The sequence below is a fragment of the Amphimedon queenslandica genome, unplaced genomic scaffold (genome assembly GCF_000090795.2).
Source record: "Amphimedon queenslandica unplaced genomic scaffold, v1.1 AMPQUscaffold_13290, whole genome shotgun sequence".
Taxonomy (NCBI): domain Eukaryota; kingdom Metazoa; phylum Porifera; class Demospongiae; order Haplosclerida; family Niphatidae; genus Amphimedon; species Amphimedon queenslandica.
The window spans coordinates 98,754-118,834 of record NW_003546474.1 but is presented as its reverse complement, the minus strand read 5'-3'; the positions used below and the strand labels follow the sequence as shown (position 1 = coordinate 118,834).

The 20,081-nt window shown below is 35.9% G+C and overlaps 4 protein-coding genes across 4 annotated transcripts; 2 read left to right on the top strand and 2 right to left on the bottom strand.

Moving 5' to 3' along the window:
• Positions 1-1,201: 1,201 nt before the first annotated feature.
• LOC105313507 (tankyrase-1-like) lies at positions 1,202-3,007 on the bottom strand. The gene is made up of 2 exons (XM_019999081.1): positions 2,173-3,007; positions 1,202-1,927 (listed from the first exon to the last, which is right to left on the bottom strand). The coding sequence occupies exons 1-2, from the start codon at positions 2,972-2,974 to the stop codon at positions 1,293-1,295; spliced, it is 1,437 nt and encodes a 478-aa protein (XP_019854640.1). The 5' UTR covers positions 2,975-3,007; the 3' UTR covers positions 1,202-1,292.
• Positions 3,008-6,085: 3,078 nt separating this feature from the next.
• LOC100640079 (ubiquitin-protein ligase E3A-like) lies at positions 6,086-17,705 on the top strand. Its single transcript, XM_003388104.3, has 10 exons — positions 6,086-6,249; positions 6,294-6,685; positions 6,970-8,054; positions 8,348-8,492; positions 15,709-15,914; positions 16,223-16,396; positions 16,450-16,605; positions 16,759-16,829; positions 16,926-17,069; positions 17,457-17,705. The coding sequence occupies exons 1-10, from the start codon at positions 6,203-6,205 to the stop codon at positions 17,575-17,577; spliced, it is 2,541 nt and encodes an 846-aa protein (XP_003388152.1). The 5' UTR covers positions 6,086-6,202; the 3' UTR covers positions 17,578-17,705.
• On the bottom strand, positions 13,068-14,378 carry LOC109583650 (extracellular protease-like). Its single transcript, XM_019999082.1, has 2 exons — positions 14,235-14,378; positions 13,068-14,184 (listed from the first exon to the last, which is right to left on the bottom strand). Exons 1-2 carry the CDS (start codon positions 14,288-14,290, stop codon positions 13,185-13,187), a joined length of 1,056 nt encoding a protein of 351 aa, XP_019854641.1. The 5' UTR covers positions 14,291-14,378; the 3' UTR covers positions 13,068-13,184.
• Positions 17,706-17,997: 292 nt separating the features above from the next.
• Positions 17,998-19,122, top strand: LOC109583651 (uncharacterized). The gene is made up of 2 exons (XM_019999083.1): positions 17,998-18,223; positions 18,293-19,122. Exons 1-2 carry the CDS (start codon positions 18,061-18,063, stop codon positions 18,922-18,924), a joined length of 795 nt encoding a protein of 264 aa, XP_019854642.1. The 5' UTR covers positions 17,998-18,060; the 3' UTR covers positions 18,925-19,122.
• Positions 19,123-20,081: the final 959 nt, after the last annotated feature.

The window sequence follows — 20,081 nt, the reverse complement described above, 5'->3', positions numbered from 1 at the left end:
GGTCTTGTATTAATGATGAAATAGTCTGGCCCTCATCACTACAATAATAATAATAATAATAATAATTAATAATGATGATGATGATGATGATAATGATAGCAAAATTATTTATTATAATATAACTAATATGTGGTTTGGCCGGGTTTTATCTTGGCAATTTGAGCTTGAAGATTGTAAACAAAAAACTGACATTTCACTATTACCATACATGTACATGTACATACATTAATTATTGTACTACCTAAAACCAACAATACTTGTACTGTACATGTACTCTAACTATACACATACACATTATCCTCATACATTTCATCAGGAGATGGTGATCGTGATTTATATTCCTTGCTCCTTAAGTTTCCTTTCAGAGGCTCGTCTCCATTCTGATTGGTTGGTCCAGAGCTATCGTTGACTGGTGTGAGAGGGAACAGGTAACAAAATGGCTTCCATGTTTTGAGGATTGATAGCTTGTTCTCGGCATACTGGAACACATAACAAACTTTAATCCACAAAGACCTGAGAGGAGAGAGAGGGGGAAATAGAAATAGTACAAATAATGTTGCTGTACTAGCACAATCTCTCTTTCTTTCTCTCTCTCTCCAATCCGCCATTGGTTTACCTAGCTATACTTGCTGCTAGTCTAAACGGGAAGAGACAGATGGTGAGGATTAGCCTGAGGAGAGATGACAAGAGAGAGAAGAGGGCCCGGACCGGCCACGTTATAATATCAAAAAGTATCATAATATCCAAGAGAAAGGACTGGCTGGAGCTATAGGTCAAGGAGAGAACCAATACACACCAAACAAAGAAAGGGATAGAGAGGGAGGGAGGGAGGAAGGGAAGTAAGTTATTGTTTTCCTTCCTGTAGATCTACTTCTACTAAATATTTTTAATTAAACACGTGGGTTGTTATCAAAATGATATGAGGGGCCGGGTGTTTGCATGCATATAGCCCATAGACATATCTAAGTAGATCGTTATACTTTGAGCTGATTCCGATTGAAATTAGCTTTTTACAACACAGGCCAAATTTTGCCAAGAATTAAAAAGGGTGAATTCTCTATTTTAATTTTTTTCCTGATACATATACATGTACTTATGTTGTGTAGAAAGTTTGAGCAGATTCTTAATGAAATTAGATTATTAACGAATTTTTAAAGTTGCCATACACACTATGATAGCATTTATGGGTCTAGTCCTTCAGTGTTGTTTATGTGGAGCTTGCTCAAGCTTGCCCCAATAAAATAACTTCAGAAAACTATTGGCAGCAAGTATATTAAAGTATATATATAGTATCAAAGAGCTATTTTAGTGGCAAATCTATTTGAGTTTTTAAAAATAAGTCGATGTTCAACATCTTCATATAATGGGGAAGATTGGCAGGTTTCTGCATTTTTATTATCCAAAACAAGAGTAATTAAGTGCTTATTCTTCGTGAGGGCTTCCAGCAACCTCAGTACACCATCTGGACTAATGTTAGTACCCCAGACAGAAAGGTAAGTAAGAGATGTGTTGGTCTCGATTAGCTTTGCAAGAGATTCAGCAGATCTAATGCTTGGATTCCCATAAAGAGACAAAAAAGTAAGGTGTCGACTACTTTCTATTGATTCTTCAAGGACCTCAAGTCCATCATCAGTAATGGAGTCATTAGTTACTGTGAGCCGCCATAATGATTTATTGGTTTTGAGTTGTTCTGAGAAAGAATCGACAGAGTCTCTTGTTAATGGAGTTGCAGAGCCATCTATCCTAAGACATTTTGCTTTCTGGTTTTCAAGAAAATGTGACGCAACAAAAGACACACTTTCACAGGATGACTCTTTAATAACAATATTCTGAGTGTCTTTCAATTCATCAACTGCAGTCTGACACGTCTCAGAATCAGATAGACCAATAATTTCTACATCCTTTCCTTTGTGAGCTATTGTGGCACCTATGAAAAGAGATAAGAAGTTTGAAGTACTTGTATTAGCTATATATACTACAGTTATTGATGATGTGCTGCATTGAGGAATTCTGTATAGTTATAATAGTTACAAGTTATAATTAAGTTTCAATGGATGCTATGGGCTATTATAATTGTAACATTATACTAGTCTCATGCCCTGCCCCTTCAAAAGGCAACTGATGTACCCCTAATGCAGATACTACCTAAATTCATCAATTATAAGTCATTACTTCTAGTAGGAGAACAGACATGTTTACAATCTTCTTTCTGTGTTACTAACAACCAGTGTAGCCTAAGTGTCCTGGCAACTTCAATAGCTTCAACTATTTCATCTTTAGTACTTTCAGGTAGAAGGAGCTCCACAATATGTTCATGGTTATGCTGAGTTGCTAAGGTTAGAGGTATACTATTATTTTTTGTGTGTAGATGAATGTTGGCATTTTTCTTCAGTAAATATTTAACAATATCTTCACTTCCTTCCCTGCAAGCATAATGAAGAGCTGTATATCCGAGATCATCTGCTTTGTCAACAAGGATTGCTTTCTGCTGCAGTAAAAAGCTCACTATTTGTTCTTGATTACGTTGAGCTGCTACTATTAGAGCTGTTTCCTTACCACTACCTTGAAGATTAACATCAATACCAGCATCTACTAGCATCTTTACAACTCTTTCTTTATTTTTCCTAACAGCACTGATCAAAGCCGTTAAGAAACTGGCTCCACCATCTAATAGAGCCTTGATTACGTGAACAGCCTCTCCTTCAATAGCTATCTCTACTGCACTCTTTTCTCCCTTATTTTTACTGTTAGGATCAGCTCCTAACTGCAGTAGCATTGATACTTCAAAGCTATCACCAGCTTTAACTGATTGACAGAGTGAAACATTAAAATTATTATTTTCTTCTCTTTTGACACAAACCAGCTTCCTCTGTCCAATGGTAACTTCTAATATGCCAACGCTTTCCAATGATTCTCTTCTGTCTTCCACCACCTTAATAAAATTCTCAGCCTGCGACTTTACTAGTGACAACATAATAGATAGTGCTGTCAATGAATTGAAAGTCTTATAGCAATCTGCATGACACTCTTTAAAGTAATGTTGAAGAGTGTCATTGAAAGAGCTTACTGTCATCATTTCCCATCTTTTATGGAATCTGATAACAATTTGCTCATTGGTACGACAGAGCAAAGGTAATGCCGGTGATACTGCTGATTGCAAATGTTTCATTTGAGAGGATCTTGATAATTTTTCAATGCCATTTATGTATTGACATAAATCATTTTGCAGCTCATCACCTTCTGGAATTAGATTTTGAACCAAACTTCTAATTAGAGCACAGTTGAGTGGGTCACAGTAGGGCATGATACTGGTAAAAGTATCATCTAGGGATCCTTTTTTGAGATTTGCTTCAAGACTCTTTTCAATGTGTGATGCAACATCTTGCAACTTCAGTTTATTGCTGGCAATAAAATTTTGAAATTGATTTTTGAGCTTCTCAATGATGTCTGAGAGTAGAAAATTGAGATCTTCAAGCCCCTGAACAACTTCATCTTTTGTGCTCAGCTCTATCACTGCTGTCTTACCCTGAATGGTGGGCAACTCCTTCTCTATAATAACAGTGATAAAAACAATAAAAATAACAATAAAACTTACTGTCGATTGATTCCTTTCTTAATTTATCAGCAATGAAATTTAGATCAACTTTCTGTAGAGAAGTGATGAGAGAAGAGATAGCAGTTGATGGATCAGGATGTTTCTCTATAATTTCGAGTAATGGGATCACAAGTTTCTCGGCTCTTTCTGCTGGACTACATGAAGTATCAGCTACATCAAAAAATACTGATTTAGGAATAATATGCAGAGAAAAGAGATCATCAATTAATGGTGAAATAACTGGAGCATTCCCTGCAATCAGAGCAACAAGATCAGCTGACGCCATTGAAATGCATTCTGGTGACTTTGCTAATGTACATGTACCTATCATCAAAAATAAAAAAATCCTTTATTTTTAATTCACAGACCTTCTTCTTCATTTTTAACTTCTTCTAATTTTCCTTTTTCAAAGCGTTCTGACATTCTACGAACACGAGTTACTGGATTCCGCCTTCCTAAATAAACAAATAATGTTTATTGTTTACTGTAACCATGGTAACAGCAGTGAAATATTCAATGACTAGTAATGCAAGGAGTTTTGTTGGTATAGTTTTGTTTACTTAAGTAATTAATTAATTAATCAGTAATTAAATCTTACTAAGATTTAGCTCCTTTTCTAATCTATCAGCTATCGAAATAAGTTTGACTTTTCGTAGAGAAGTAATGAGAGAAGAGATAACACTTGAGGGATCAGAATGTTTCTCTATAATATCCAGTAACGAATCCATGAGTTTGCCAGCTCTCTCTACTGCAGGACTAGACTGAGTATTGACATCATGTTGCACTTCTTGAGAGATAGTATATGAAGCAAAGAGAAGATTTGTTAGTTGAGTAATAACTGGAGGATTCCCTGCTAATAGCTCAACAAGGTCAGCTGACGTCTCTTTCAGCATCATATATTCCAAAGGCTTTGCTGATGCTGTATCTATTAACATAATAATTTGAAATCTTTATATTACATTGTTATACCTTTACTTTCAACTGTCACTTCTTTCAATGGCTCACTTTCAAAGCATCCTTTAAGTGCTTTTATCTTACCTCCACCAGGTTCCTGCCTATTTTTAGATTTGTGACTATCTAAGCCAGAAGTAGGACGCACAAGTTTTTTTACATCACGTGGTACTCGAGTACTTTCTGCTGATTTAGGTCGAACTTTATTAAGTGGCTTTCCTGTAATCATACAAATAGAATCCCCACTATACTATGCATATTAACTCACTCTCTTCAAAACGCTTTGATATTTCCTCTACTTTTGACATTTTACGAACTCCAGGTACTGGATTCTGCATTCCTAAATATTAAACAAAATAATGGTTATTATTTGTTGTAGCCATGATTAAAGGAGCAAAATATTCAATGACTAGCAATGCAAGGAGTTTTGTTGGTGTAGTTTTGTTTATTTAAAGTAATTAATTAATTAATTACATGTAATTCAATCTTACCAAGATTTTCTAATCTATCAGCTATGGAAATAAGTTCAACTTTTTGTAGTGAAGTAATGAGAGAAGAGATAACACTTGAGGGATCAGAATGCTTCTCTATAATATCCAGTAACAGATCCATGAGTTTACCAGCTCTCTGTACTGGAGTTAGTGGACTAGACTGAGTATTGACATCATGATGCACTTCTGGAGAGATAGTATATGAAGCAGAGAGGAGATTTTTTAGTTGAGTAATAAGTGCAGGATTCCCTGCTAATAGATCAACAAGATCAGCTGATGTCTCTTTCAGTGCCATATATTCCAAAGGTTTTGCTGATGCTGCATCTATTAACAAAATAATTTATATTACATTGCTATACCTTTACTTTCAACTGTCACTTCTTTTGATTTTCTACTTTCAAAGTGTCCTTTAAGTCTGTTTATCTTACCAGTACCAGGTTCCTGCTTATTTTTCAATTTTTGACTATCTGGTCCAGAAGTTGGATGATGCTCAATTTTTTTTACAACACGTGATACTCGAGTACTTTCTGTTGATTTAGGTCGAACATTACTAAGTGGCTTTCCTATAATCATATGAATAGAATCCACACTATACTATACATATTAACTAACTCTCTTGATCTAATTTGTCTGCTACTTCAGTTTCAAATAAATCTTTGCGGATAACCTCAGACAGTGAGTCAAAGGTAGCTCCTCCTTTGCGTAGCCATGTGGCAATGCATTCATTAAAACAATCTTTCACTTCTGAGTAGTTTGCTGCAATATCGGCCAGTGTCTTCCTCTCTAGTCCTAATTTTACTCCTAGCTGCCTCCATTTTTTCTGATTGGAGAACCCGCATTTCACCAACAAACGAATCACGTCATCCAGTTGATCTAAAAAACCTTGTAATAGTGATGCAAGGCCAATAAACATTTACCTATAGTTAACGGGGAAGAGAACAGAGAATTTTGAGGAGGAGGTTTTGATGCCATTGCATTTGTTTACATTTTGCAAAAAATAGGGCGGGGCTCGTTTGGGGTGTGGCCCTGGCTTATTAAAAGTAGGTGGGGCTTGAGTGTAGTAGGTGTGGTCAAGTGAGAGCAGACGCCATAATAAAACAACACAGCAAATAATCTTCAGAGACTCCTCAGGAGAGAAAGAGGGAGAGAGAAGGAGAGGGAAAAGATGGCAACAGGCGAAGCGGAAAACAGCTTAAAAAGAGAATCATCAAAGTAAGAAAAAAACAAAAAATATCAATAATAACTATAATATTTAGGGAATTATTACAAGAAAGAATAAAAATATTCTTCATTCAGTTGACCAGAGGGTGTGGCCAGAAATCCTGCAAGAACCTTGAGTGTGCCAGTGGGCGTGGATACTCCTCCCCTCCTAACGAGGCAGCAGCAAACGCAGTGAGACTAGCACAACAAAAAGCGACGCCATGTTTATCACTTTTATCAAAACCGACAAACGGATTGGTCAGTCCTAGAGGGAAGGATGGACGGAAAGGGGAGGAGCCTGTTTCTGGTGGTAGTGACGAGCCCATGGAGGTGGAGTCGGGAAAGGCCACGCCCAAATCAAAGGTGTTAGCCTCGTCTGAAGTCGACCAATCAGAATCAACAATGGAGACTAATGAGGAAACTGCTGTAATACAGTTCCCATTAGAAAGTAATTAATAATTATTAACTAATTAATAATTATTAATTAATTAATAATTATAATTTATCTTTAATGTATTGGGTACTATAGTAACTGTGATATTAATTAATGCATCACTTTAATTGAAAGCATTTTAAAGATCCTTTGCCTAAATTTAATAAAAACAGTATAGTACACACACTAATAAAGTTAATTTAATTAAAGTGACAGCTACATTTACATGTACATTATAGCTAATTTATTATACCATTTTATTTATTCCTATTTTTAATCACCTCTTCATTCCTCCACAGGTAACATTGGTCTTACATTATCCAGTATCAAGTCACTAATAAGTAAAACTGATTCGTTACATTACAAAGAACTCACCTCAACGCTCTGGAACGTCTTCTCAAGCCCTCAGATACTCAACAACAGTTTCATAATACCCGAATGCCCACCCTCCTCTCTCTCTCGTGTCAGACAAAGAACAGGGATCCTTGTCGACGTGACCGCTGTTCGCGAAGCTTATAAACTTCTTTACGAGTTAGAAATACCTGCCATCACCAATACCCTTTGCAACGCCATGAGTAATTATTGTTCTTCGCTTTCGGGCGCTGACGAAGTTAAGTTCTCATCTCAACTTGGCCATATTATAACGTTATTTGAAAACCCTCTACTGCACAGTCCCGAGTTTGTGGATCGTGCCTACCCTCAGTTCCTTAAAGTCATATTGGGACTCTCCGTAACGCAAAAAGCAATCCTAGTCGAATGGTACTCGAGCTACACTGCTGATGAGTTAATAGGATTCATAGCCTCGTTAAAACAATTGATATTAATTAATTTACTGAATGAAGATGTTAGTGTTACCATACAAGGAAATTCCGCCATTGCCTCGGCAACCCACACCCTCATGTTATTTTATGTGTCAAGTCTCGTCATCGCCAAGAGAGAGGGAGGACTCCGCCCACACAGCCACAAATTAGTGTCGGCAATAGCAATGCCACTACCAGAACAAATGGCCGTCCGTCGATTAAACATATTCCAGATGTTATTATCAAAGTTCAGTGTCCATCCGTCCGAGGTTTTAAAGAGTTCAATACCACTTGATGAGTTTGTCCTAGAACTGATCAACAATGAAGTAGATATGGGTATTGACTACAGGCGGTTTAAGCATAAGTACTTTGAGGATGGCAGCCATGTTTTTTGCTTTCTTGATCACCCGTTTGTCCTCTCAACTAGTAATAAAGTTGAAACAATCCACCTGGATCATAATTATCGTATGTTTAGTGAGAGACAGAGGACACTGTTCCACACTGTCCTCACTGGAATACCTGATCTACCCTTCCTTGTACTGAGGATTGACAGACATGATATTGTCAATGATACCCTGGCACAGGTAGGTGTGGTTTAATAGGTGTGGCATTAACGAGGGGGCTGGGTAATTTTGATAGAGATTAGTTTAGGACATTGTACATGTACACATGTGAATCAGTATCACTTTTCATGGGATTTATTATTGATAACATTTAGTACGTTTCACTTTTATATTTCACAGCTTTTATTTTGTCTTTCTTTCTTTCTTTCTTTCTCTCTCTCTCTCCCTCCGTCCGTCCGTCCCTCTTTCTCCATCCCTCTCTCTCTCTCCCTCCCTCCCACTCTCTCCCTCCCTCACTCCCTCCGTCCCTTTAGCTTGAAGCTATTACTGAGTTGAATCCGTCCGATATTCAGAAGCAGCTGAGGATAGAGTTCAAAGGAGAAGAGGGCATTGATGAGGGAGGACTCCAGAAAGAGTTCTTCCAATTATTAATAGAGAAACTGTTTGATCCAATGAATGGTGAGTAGAACTAGATAATAATGTGTATAATATTATATGTACATGTACATGTAAGTATTATGCATAATATTATACATGTACATGTACATTTATGTTTTCTTTTTTTACATTTTCTGATACATATACTGTACATTGTACATGTACTTATGTTGCGTAGAAACTTTGAAGTGATTCTGATCTAATTCAGATTTTTTATGAATGTTTAAAGTTATTCAAAAATGGACAAAAGTCCCTGAACTATAGTACAGGAATTTTGGCCAACTTTTGCCAAAAATGAAAAGGAGAGAATTCTCTGCTTTTATATTTTTTCTGATACTTATGTACGTGTACATGTACCTACTGTATACATGGCAAGGGTAATCACTGATGAAATACAGTGTACTTGTACTTGTACTTCTTTTACCAATAATCATCTTGTACCCACTAATGGTCAGTAACTTGCATGTACTGTAGTACAGTATGATCTTTCTTTCTTGGATATTTTTCATTAATTTGATATTTATAATATTAATAATCATTAAGCCAAGATAACTAATTAATCAAAAATGTAATATTACAGTTAAGCAAAAAGAGGCCTAAAGCAGCAACAATAAACTGTGCATGTCCTATAGTGTTGCATGAGTCCTAAAGTTCTTGGCTTTTAGCTGATGAGCTCCGTTACTGAGCATCACAATAGTGATAACAGTAATTATCAGCATTCTCCACTGCATTAGCAGGATTGTCTTCAGCCAATTCCTTGCAGTCAGAGCGGCCATAAGCATGATCATCAGTATCACCAAAAAGATGAGACCATTCATGGATCAGTGTGCCCTCCTTGCTTTCACCAGTTGTGCTGCAAGATGTTTGAGAATTGTAGTACTCGCTGCAGAGATAGACGGTATCTTTAATATTTGTCCATATATAGGCATAGGTATTAGCTCCACAATCTGGACCATCATTATAGTATGTTACAGCAGTGTTAGTCAGTCCAGTCTTTATATCTGAATATACTTTTTGAGCCGCAGCTGTCCTTGTAGCATCATATGCACCAAACCATGTAGTAGATATATTAATATTTTCGCCAACTTGACCACGAGCTGTATCAGATCCAGAGCAGAGCTTTTTATGAGCCTCCAGTGTTTGACTGTTGTTATTATCACCATTAGAGAAACTAGCATCGCTACAGGATTCAATGTAGACAGTGTAATCAATTTTTACTTCTTCTATCTTTGGTTTCATAAGAGCAGAAGTGTCTTCCAAGTACAGTTGAGTGGATTCATGTACAAACGATTCCCTGAGCTTACCAATAGACAATAGATTAATCTCATTACCTGACAGATACTGTAAAGGTCTACTGTATTGTACAGTGTAGAGACCATCAGTATCAATGCTAAAGGCATCAGTGATTTGGACTGTTGTAGAAATACTCTCACCTGCCTTCAAGAGAACAAACTCATCCTTTGTAGGAGGAGCACGACGCATGATAATACCTTCATATTTCAGTGGACGACCGTCAAGAGAGACAGAGACAAATTGAGATCTGAGTCCTTCAAGAGGAGTGTTACGTTTGAGTAGATAAAGATCCTCATTTGCATTGTTGGTAAACTCAAAAGAGCAAGCAACTGCAGAAAGAGCTTTATTACAAGCCATGTCAAGAGAGACTGGCCAGCCATTAGCACTGCATGTACAAGAGAAAAGTAACATTGATTTGATAGTGTAGTAACATACCTGAGAGCACAGGTCAGGTAAGTAACCAGACAGAAGAGTGAGAGTAGAGTCTTCATGATTCCTTTCCTTGATAGACAGTATTCCTTCTTCTTGTGAGATGATTTCTTGTTTTAGTGAGAAGTGTTTGACTGTTGCTGGTCACCTCCTTATATACTATTAGGTACCTCATCAATATTCACTAGCAATTAAGCTAAAACTGACCAATCAGAGCCTAACTGCATGACATCAATTATTTTGAGCAAGAATAGGCCTACATGTATGACTGCCATACTTAGAATTTCAACAGTTAAAGTGACTACCAAGTTACTACTCTGTCTAACTTTCCAGTGAAATAAATTTAACTACATGTAGAGTATTCACTTCCTATAGACAATCAGTTACTTTAATACAAAGTGACACTTGAAGCAAATAAATATGTATTCATTGCCTATAACCAGACCAGGGACTACAGCCTTGGGTATTTTTCAGAATTTTTGTGTTTTTTAAAAATGGCCACAACTCAAAAATTCAAGCTGGAATCACCTCAAACTTTCTACACAGCATAAGGACATCAATATGCTTCAAAAAATGTAATAAGAATGTGGGGTGATTCAGGAGCCATTTTTTCACAAAAAACCATGGGCTATAGCCTTTGCTACGATTACAATGTACATGTACATGTACTTCTTACGTTTGGTTTGATATAATGAAAATGAGAATACAGTTCATTAGCATCCTAACCTGTTTTCATGACATTAGTCATTTTAAACAATAGGCTATGATTGTAGGCTGGGGAATGGTCTTGGAAATAACTAAAAAGTATTACTAAATGGGAAACAGTTCAAAATGTTCCAAATACAATGTACAGTACATGTAACTATACTAGACTGGGGAATGGACTATGGTCTGGCTAGTGAGCCAAAGGCCATTATACATGTACATGTAGTTTGAATGTAACGTAAAACTGATATTTTACTTAAAACCAAATGCTGTAGATCTAGCAACAGGTGATTGTCCCATTTCACTTCTAAAAGTCCCTGTATACAGTATAGCCGGTTTCAGTTGAGTTGCCCAAGTACCACCCCTTATAACTTTTTTATTACTAATGCTAGCAACCTGAAACTTGGTATAGTTGCATAACAGGTTCTTCCGAAAATCTGTACCAATTTTTGAGTCTCTAGGTACTCTGGAAGGTTCTGAATGGGTTCTTCCACTCTAGTTCAAAAGGGGCCACCATGATGAATCATTACGTTTACGCTACATCACACTCATGAATATCATTTGCATCTCATTATTATTTTAACAAAATTAATGTTTTTTATTTTATAAAATAAAGGCAGACAGATAAGGTCCTCTAAAGAAGGAGGCATTCAACTAGCAGTCTATACTACTGGGAAACATCTGCTATACCTGTCCACAGCCTTCTTGATCGCCGTTTTTCTTCATCACCCTCAACCTAGGTTGTTATCTTCCATATTGGAGGTCTTTGTCAGCTTTATAACAGAAAAAAGTCTAGCTAGTGATAATGAAAGGTAGTAGTATCCAAAGCAAGGATAGAATAGACAATAAAAGGTCTTAGAGGTGAAGAAACGCTCAATGAAAGAGTTTGCTTGCACTTTGCCACCATTTTGGGTGTGGCTAGGAATGACGTTTTGTGATGCAAACATTGATTTACTTCCTGTGACAACTCAAATGAAACTGACTATACAGCAACTTTGGCCAAATTTTGCCAAAAATAAAAAAGTGAAAATTCTCCATTTTTACTACATTTTCAGATGCATATACCGTATTTCCTCGTGGAAACGCCTAGGCGTTTATTTCTTATAGAGACCTGTTTGCTAGGCGTTTAAATGAAGTAGGCGTTTATACGAGGTGGGCGTTTATAACCCAAAAATAATCCTTACCACCATGTTTCAATAGACACAACGTTAAAACTGACATCAAAACTTCTGAGTTTCTTTAGCCTTCTCAGCTGCAGCTGCCATTGTAGAATGTAAACTACTAAACTACGTAAGGTACATGTACCACGTGGATGGGGTAGGTGGGTGTGGTATAGGCTTTTAATCAAGAATGGGCGTCTAAACAAGCATGGGCGTTTATTGTCAAAGTTATGTGCTGTCTCTAGGCGTTTATACAGGCATGGGCGTTTATAGGGAGTAGGCGTTTCCACGAGGAAATACGGTACATGTATAAATAATAATGTATAATAATTTTTACATGTAAAATACATGTATTTTTTATACATGTACTTGAGTTGTGTAAAAAGTTTGAACTGATTTCGATCAAATTTTGATTTTTTACGAACTTTTAACGTTAATGTACTTATTCATTTTTACCATATTAGGCATGTTTTGATTTGATGAAGATAACTGATTTTTTGAACTGATATTATACTAGAACTAGAAACTAATGTGTATAATGTACATGTACATGTAAGTATTATGCATATACATGTACATGTACATTTATGTTTTCTTTTTTTACATTTTCTGATACATATACTGTACATTGTACATGTACTTATGTTGCGTAGAAACTTTGAAGTGATTCTGATCAAATTCAGATTTTTATGAATGTTTAAAGCTACTCAAAAATGGGCAAAAGTCCCTGAACTATAGTACAGGAATTTTAGCCAACTTTTGCCAAAAATGAAAAGGAGAGAATTCTCCGCTTTTATATTTTTTTCTGATGCTTACAGTATACAGTATACATGTACTGTACATGTACACCTATTCGTGGCAAGAGTAATTACTGATGAAATACAGTGTACTTGTACTTGTACTTCTTTTACCAGTAAGCATCTTGTACCCACTAATGGTCAGTGACTTGCATGTACTGTAGTACAGTATGATCTTTTCTTCTTGGATATTTTTAATATTAATGATCAATAGCCAAGATAACTAATTAATCAAAAATGTAATATTACAGGTAAGCAAAAATAAACTGTGCATGTCCTATAGTGTTGCATGAGTCCTAAAGTTCTTGGCTTTTAGCTGATGAGCTCCATTACTGAGCATCACAATAGTGATAACAGTAATTATCAGCATTCTCTACTGCCCTAGAAGGATTGTTTTCAGCTAAATCCTTGCAGTCAGAGCGACCATATTCATAATCATCAGTATCGCCAAAAAGATGAGACCATTCATGAACCAGTGTGCCCTCCTTGCTTTCACCAGTTGTGCTGCAAGATGTTTGAGAATTGTAGTACTCGTCACAAAGATAGACGGTATCTTTAATATTTGGATATATATAGGCATAATCACCATCTTCACACTCAGGGCCATCGTTGTAGTATTTTACAGCAGTGTTAGTTAGTCCAGTCTTTATTTTTGAATATACTTCTTGAGCATCAGCCGTCCTTCCAGCATCATATTCACCGAACCATGTAGTAGATATAGTAAAATTTTTGCCAACTTTACCTTTAGCTTTATCAGATCCAGAGCAGAGCTTCTTATGAGCAGTGAGTGTTTCGCCGTTCTGTCTATCACCACCAGAGAAACTAGCACTGCTACAGGATTGGAAGTGGACAGTGTAGTCGATTTTTACTTCTTCTATCTTTGGTTTCATAAGAGCAGAAGTGTCTTCCAAGTAAAGTTGAGCGGATTCACGTACAATCGATTCCCTGAGCTTACCAGTAGACATTGCACTCATCTCATTCACTGACAGATACTGTAAAGGTCTACTGTATTGTACAGTGTAGAGACCATCAGTATGAATGCTAAAGGCATCAGTGATTTGGACTGTTGCAGAAATACTCTCACCTGCCTTCAAGAGAATGAAATTTTTTTTTGTAGGAGGAGCACGGCGCACATAAATACCATTATATTTTAGTGGACGACCGTCAAGAGAGACAGAGACAAATTGAGATCTGAGTCCTTCAAGAGGAGTGTTACGTTTGAGTAGATAAAGATCCTCATTTGCATTGTTGGTAAACTCAAAAGAGCAAGCAACTGCAGAAAGAGCTTTATTACAAGCCATGTCAAGAGAGACTGGCCAGCCATTAGCACTGCATGTACAAGAGAAAAGTAACATTGATTTGATAGTGTAGTAACATACCTGAGAGCACAGGTGAGGTAAGTAACCAGACAGAAGAGTGAGAGTAGAGTCTTCATGATTCCTTTCCTTGATAGAGAGTATTCCTTCTTCTTGTGAGATGATTTCTTGTTTTAGTGAGAAGTGATTGACTGCTGCTGGTCACCTCCTTATATACTATTAGGTACCTCATCAATATTCATTAGCAATTAAACAAAACTGACCAATCAGAGGCTAGCTGCATGACATCAATTATTCTGAGCAAAAATAGGCCTACATGTATGACTTCTATACTTAGAATTTCAGCAGTTGAAGTGTTTTCCAAGTTACTACGCTATCTAAATTTCCAGTGAAATGAGTATAACTCAGTGTAGAGTATTCACTTCCTATAGACAATCAATTACTTTAATACAAAGTGACACTTGAAGCAAATAATTATATATCCAGTGTCTATAACTAGGACTATAAAATTCTGAAAAATACTCAAGGCTATAGCCTTGGGATTCACCTCAAACTTGCTACACATCATAAGGACATCAATATGTATCAGAAAATGTAATAAAAATTTGGTGTGATTTCGGAGCCATTTAAAAAAAACCATGGGCTATAGCCTTGGGTATTTTTCAGAATTTTGGTATTTTCTTAAAATGGTCGTAACTTGAAAAATTGAAGTCGGATTCAGCTCAAACTTGTTACACAGCATAAGGACATCAATATGTATCAGAAAATGTAATAAAAATTTGGTGTGATTTCGGAGCCATTTAAAAAAAACCATGGGCTATAGCCTTGGGTATTTTTCAGAATTTTGGTATTTTCTTAAAATGGTCGTAACTTGAAAAATTGAAGTCGGATTCAGCTCAAACTTGTTACACAGCATAAGGACATCAATATGTATCAGAAAATGTAATAAAAATTTGGGGTGATTTCAGAGCCATTTTATCCTTACAATGTACAGTACATGTACATGTACGTCTTACGTTTGGTTTGATATAATGAGAATGAGAATACAGTTCATTAGCATCCTAACCTGTCTCCATGACATTAGTCATTTTAAACAATAGGCTATGATTGTAGGCTGGGAATGGTCTTGGAAATAACTAAAAAGTATTACTAAATGGGAAACAGTTCAAAATGTTCCAAATACAATGTACAAATAACTATACTAGACTGGGGAATGGACTATGGTATGGCTAGTGAGCCAAAGGCCATTATACATGCACATGTAGTTTGAATGTAACGTAAAACTGATATTTTACTTAAAACCAAATGCTGTAGATCTAGCAACAAATGATTGTCCCATTTCACTTCTAAAAGTCTCTGCATGTATACAGTACAGCAACTGTGGCCAAATTTTGCCAAAAATAAAAAAGTGAAAATTCTTCATTTTTATTACATTTTCAGATGCATATACATGTACATGTACTTGAGTTGTGTAGCAAATTTGGTTTTTTTTACAAACTTTTACAGTTAATGTACTTATTTATTTTTACCATATTAGGCATGTTTCGATTTGATGAAGATAACCAGTTTTACTGGTTTAACTCGGTGTCCCTAGAATCAGAGGAGCAATACAGACTGATTGGTATTCTCCTGGGGCTGGCCATATACAACAATGTTATACTGGACGTGAGGTTCCCTATGATAGTCTATCATAAACTGATCGGATGTACTCCCGTCTTTAAAGACCTTTACTCATCTCATCCAGTTAGTACAGTGTATGTATCACTGACACTGTACATGTAGTTGTACTGTAGTTAATAGTAATGTAATGATGATTGGTACTATCTATCATTAAGATCTTGTGTACACTTTTGACAATAATAATAATTGTAACTTTAATTTTAAAATTTTTATGTTCTGTGTAGCTAAAGTTGTGACATTGTATTCAGATGGTCAGATACATGTACACGTACTTTTATAGTTTAATGTTGCATGTACATGTACAGTGTACATGTATGCATCTTTTCTGTACATGTTAAATGTTAAATGTTACATTTTGTCTTTTGCTGTAGGTTATAGCCAAGTCTCTTCAGTCGATGTTGGATTTTGAAGGAACTGATGATGAATTTCAGGACACATACATGGCCACATTCTCCATTACTTATTCCGACATGTTTGTAATGGTACAGTCCACTGACCTCAAAGAAAATGGAGACAAAATACCAGTCACACTAGAGAACAGACAAGTACATGAATGTAAACGTTACGTGTACACTTTTAAATTTATTTTTTATTTCAGGAATATGTTGATCTCTATACTGATTGGTTGTTAAATAAGTCGATTGCTAAACAGTTTGATGCCTTTAAGAAAGGGTTTGATCTCGTAATGAAGGACAAACACTTAGCAGATCTCTTCACTGCTGAGGAGGTGGAGATGTTAGTGTGTGGGAGCAAGGTGAGCATTAAATAGAATAGCATGGGCATTAAATAGAATAAATATGGGCATTAAATAGAATAGCATGGGCATTAAATAGAAGTACATGTAACAATGGCGTGAACATTGTTTACATGTTTTATATGTAATTGTTTGGTTTTTATTTGTCATTAGGAATGGGATTTCAATTCGCTGGAGGAGAACACTCGTTATGACGGGTTCTCAAAGTCGCACTCCGTCATCATGTAAGAGATACATGTACAGCTGGTGGGGAAATACCGTGACTTTTAAATAGCCAAAATTTCCATGTACATGTGTCTTGGTTTTTGTTCTTTTTCTAGTAATTTCTGGGAAGTGTTTTACGAGTTTAACGAAGACGAGAAGAAGCAGCTGCTAGCTTTTGTGACCGGATCTGATCGAGTGCCAGTGGGCGGACTATCCAACCTTAAACTGGTCATCGTTAAGAATGGACCTGACTCTGACAGGTATAATAGTAATGATAATAATAATAATAATAATAATAATAATAATAATAATAATAATAATGTACATGTACATGTACATGTAGTTTCTAATTGACACCATTTTTATAAACAAAAAAATAAGATCACCTTTTGAAAATATAGGAAAATTGTACATGTACATGTACATGGATATACATGTACATGTAGCTAAATGACACCATTTTTATAAATAAAAAATAACCTATTTAAAGTAAAGAAAAATTGCATGTACAATGTACATAGCATTGACACTGACTGAGTGAATACTTGTACATATACATGCACTGTATGTACTGTACATGTATGATTTATGTATAATGTGTATTCACTGTATTGCTGTACAGTACAATGTTATGCTAATGTCTATAGGTTACCCACTGCTCATACTTGTTTCAATGCATTGTTACTCTGTGAGTACAGTTCAAAGGAGAAGTTAAAGGAGAGATTATTGACTGCCATTAGAAATGGTAAAGGATTTGGAATGTTGTAACAACTTCTAATCAAACCATGCACCTATTATTGATAAATAATAATTAAATTATTATTGTTATTGTTATTATTATTATTATTATTATTATTATTATTATTGTTAAGTTATGTGGTTGTTCCATCACTGTATGTTAATAATGATAATAAAAAGAATTACTTTATTATAATAATCATAAAAATGTCCAACTGTAAAACAAGAGCGTGATTTGTACAACAGCTGCAATAGTTGTTTTTACTTGTCAAAATTCAAAAATTTCCCCTCCATATGCTGTTGTTACAGTACTGACTGCATAGTAAGTTTATGGCTGCAAGGTCAGCCAGTCTGTGACTGAAAGTACAAATAAAGTCAACCACTTCCTGTATGAAGTAACATAATGTTTACACTATATATTTATTAGTATAACTATTAACATATGCCACTATCTTGTGTTGCTTCAAAGTGATAGAGTTCTGTTAGTATTTTGATAAACTGTTGAAGGCTGCAATGTACACCTTGTCCTATATTGAGTACCAGATCATTAGTATTGCAATACCAGTAGCTCTGGCTCTAGTCTCATGTATAGCAGTGGTTGTTGGAGGAATCAAACTAGGACTGGATAAAGTGGTGAGGAAAGTCTTCCCTTATGTCAAGAAGAAAGAAGAAGCAGGTGAAACTTGGATTGATGTCTTTGGCTATCACCTCTCAAAATGGGAGTTTATTATTCTTTTTCTAATAGTACTACTAGTAGTTTTCTATGCTACATATATATTCTTTTCCTCCTTCACCGATATTTCTTACAAGTATGATCCTTTTGATCCATTTGATTGCTTCTTTTACAGCAACTGGTCACTGGTACAAGCCACACCAGAAGAAGCACTGATACTAGAGGAGAATGTGCTCTGTTTTACAGTGAACTTGAATATTGGGAGAGCAATGGGTCAAGCTACTGGAACTCTGGCATTTTCATGGATATTTTCATCCGTCATTATATGGATATCAATTGAGTTGAAAAAGAAGAGGATGAAAGCCACTGAAGAGAGGAACAACAAGCGCTGTTACAGTTGTTGCCTATTGCTGATAGTCTGTTATATTCCTGCTTGTCTACTCAGCATGGGTTTGATAGCCATTGGTATTATTGCTGTTATTCATAAGTTTACTACTCTAGTTAGTTCTATTGAGATCATTACATGTGGATCAATATTGGGACTTCAAATAAAATTTCTTATAATATCTGATGTGGTACTATGCATTAATAATCTTAAACAACAAAGACAAAGGAGAGCTACAGATGATAAGAAGAAACCACTTCTTCCTACTAGATCATCTACTGTAAATACAACACCTACTGATGTACTTGTGCATACGTGACAAACAATAGACATGGTGCTCATTATTTTGTTATTAAAGCTATACATGTATATATTATGCTTCTCCTTTCTCTATTATGATTTCTCATTGTCTGGTGTGCTATGTATTGAGTGCTTGTTTTTTGAGGAATTTTTACAATTTGCTAAAATTTCCTTTTTAACACAAACCATGATATCCTTGTATGTATTTTTATAAGTACCCAGCAACACATAAATGCATATGCATTATTGAAAGACTCAGTACATCAATGATAAAATTATTCAGGATGTTCTGTATACTGTATGAATACAGCAGCAAAGCATCCTGTTGTGTGTCGGTGCATGAATGACTTCCTTTGCTGTGTACGTAAATGCACTTAATGCAGTGTCAGCTAGTTTTATTTCCATTTAAACACTGGGCAGCAGTGTAAAGGCTCAATTGCATGTCTAAGAAGTTACAAGAAGATAGGATGGTGTCTTATGCAGAATATCAGCTGATTAGTCTCATACTACCAGTAGCTCTTGGTTTAGTGGCATCAGTAGGAGTGTGCATTGGAGGAATAATGATGACGCCAAAACAGCTGGTTAGGCTAGTCTTCCCTTATGTGAAGAAGAGAACTAGAAAAGGTCAGAAGGAAGTGCTCATGTTTCATTATGAGCTCTCAGATTTGGAAGTTGGTATTCTCTTTTCTATAGTACTACTAGTCATTTTCTCTGCTACATTTATATTTGCTTCCTCTTTTACTCACGTTACTTACCATTATAATCCTTATGATTCCTTTGATTGCTTCTTCACTAGTAATGATTCATTGGTTGAATTATCTCCTGAAGAAGCACTGACTCTAGAGGAGAGTGTCCAGTGTTTTCAATTGAAGTTTAGCATTGCAAAAGCAATGGGCGAAACTGCAGGTACGCTGGCATTTTTGTGGATATTTTCATCCATAATGACATGGATATCAGTTAAAATAAAGAAAGAAACTGAAGAAAGAAGAAAGACTGCAGAAAGGCAGAAAAAAAATCAAAGAAGAGAAATAAAGCGAGAGCAAGGAGGTGGTCTACTGGAAGAAACCCAAGGAGAAGACTGCCAAGTAAAGATAACAGAGGATGAAAACCAAGGAGAGAATGAAAGTCAAATACAGCAAGAAAGTCAAAATAAAGAACCAGTAGATCTTGATTTCA

Excerpts from the sequence above, each read along its gene's own strand:
- LOC105313507 (XM_019999081.1), bottom strand. The coding sequence starts at position 2,974 with ATGTTGTCACTAGTAAAGTCGCAGGCTGAGAATTTTATTAAGGTGGTG. Across the intron at positions 1,928-2,172 it reads TGTCTGTTCTCCTACTAGAA|GTGCCACAATAGCTCACAAA; the intron begins GTAATGACTTAT and ends CTCTTTTCATAG.
- LOC100640079 (XM_003388104.3), top strand. The coding sequence starts at position 6,203 with ATGGCAACAGGCGAAGCGGAAAACAGCTTAAAAAGAGAATCATCAAA. Across the intron at positions 6,250-6,293 it reads TTAAAAAGAGAATCATCAAA|GGAATTATTACAAGAAAGAA; the intron begins GTAAGAAAAAAA and ends TATAATATTTAG. Across the intron at positions 6,686-6,969 it reads AATACAGTTCCCATTAGAAA|GTAACATTGGTCTTACATTA; the intron begins GTAATTAATAAT and ends ATTCCTCCACAG.
- LOC109583650 (XM_019999082.1), bottom strand. The coding sequence starts at position 14,290 with ATGAAGACTCTACTCTCACTCTTCTGTCTGGTTACTTACCTCACCTGT. Across the intron at positions 14,185-14,234 it reads TACCTCACCTGTGCTCTCAG|TGCTAATGGCTGGCCAGTCT; the intron begins GTATGTTACTAC and ends TTGTACATGCAG.
- LOC109583651 (XM_019999083.1), top strand. The coding sequence starts at position 18,061 with ATGTACACCTTGTCCTATATTGAGTACCAGATCATTAGTATTGCAATA. Across the intron at positions 18,224-18,292 it reads CAAGAAGAAAGAAGAAGCAG|TACTACTAGTAGTTTTCTAT; the intron begins GTGAAACTTGGA and ends TTTTTCTAATAG.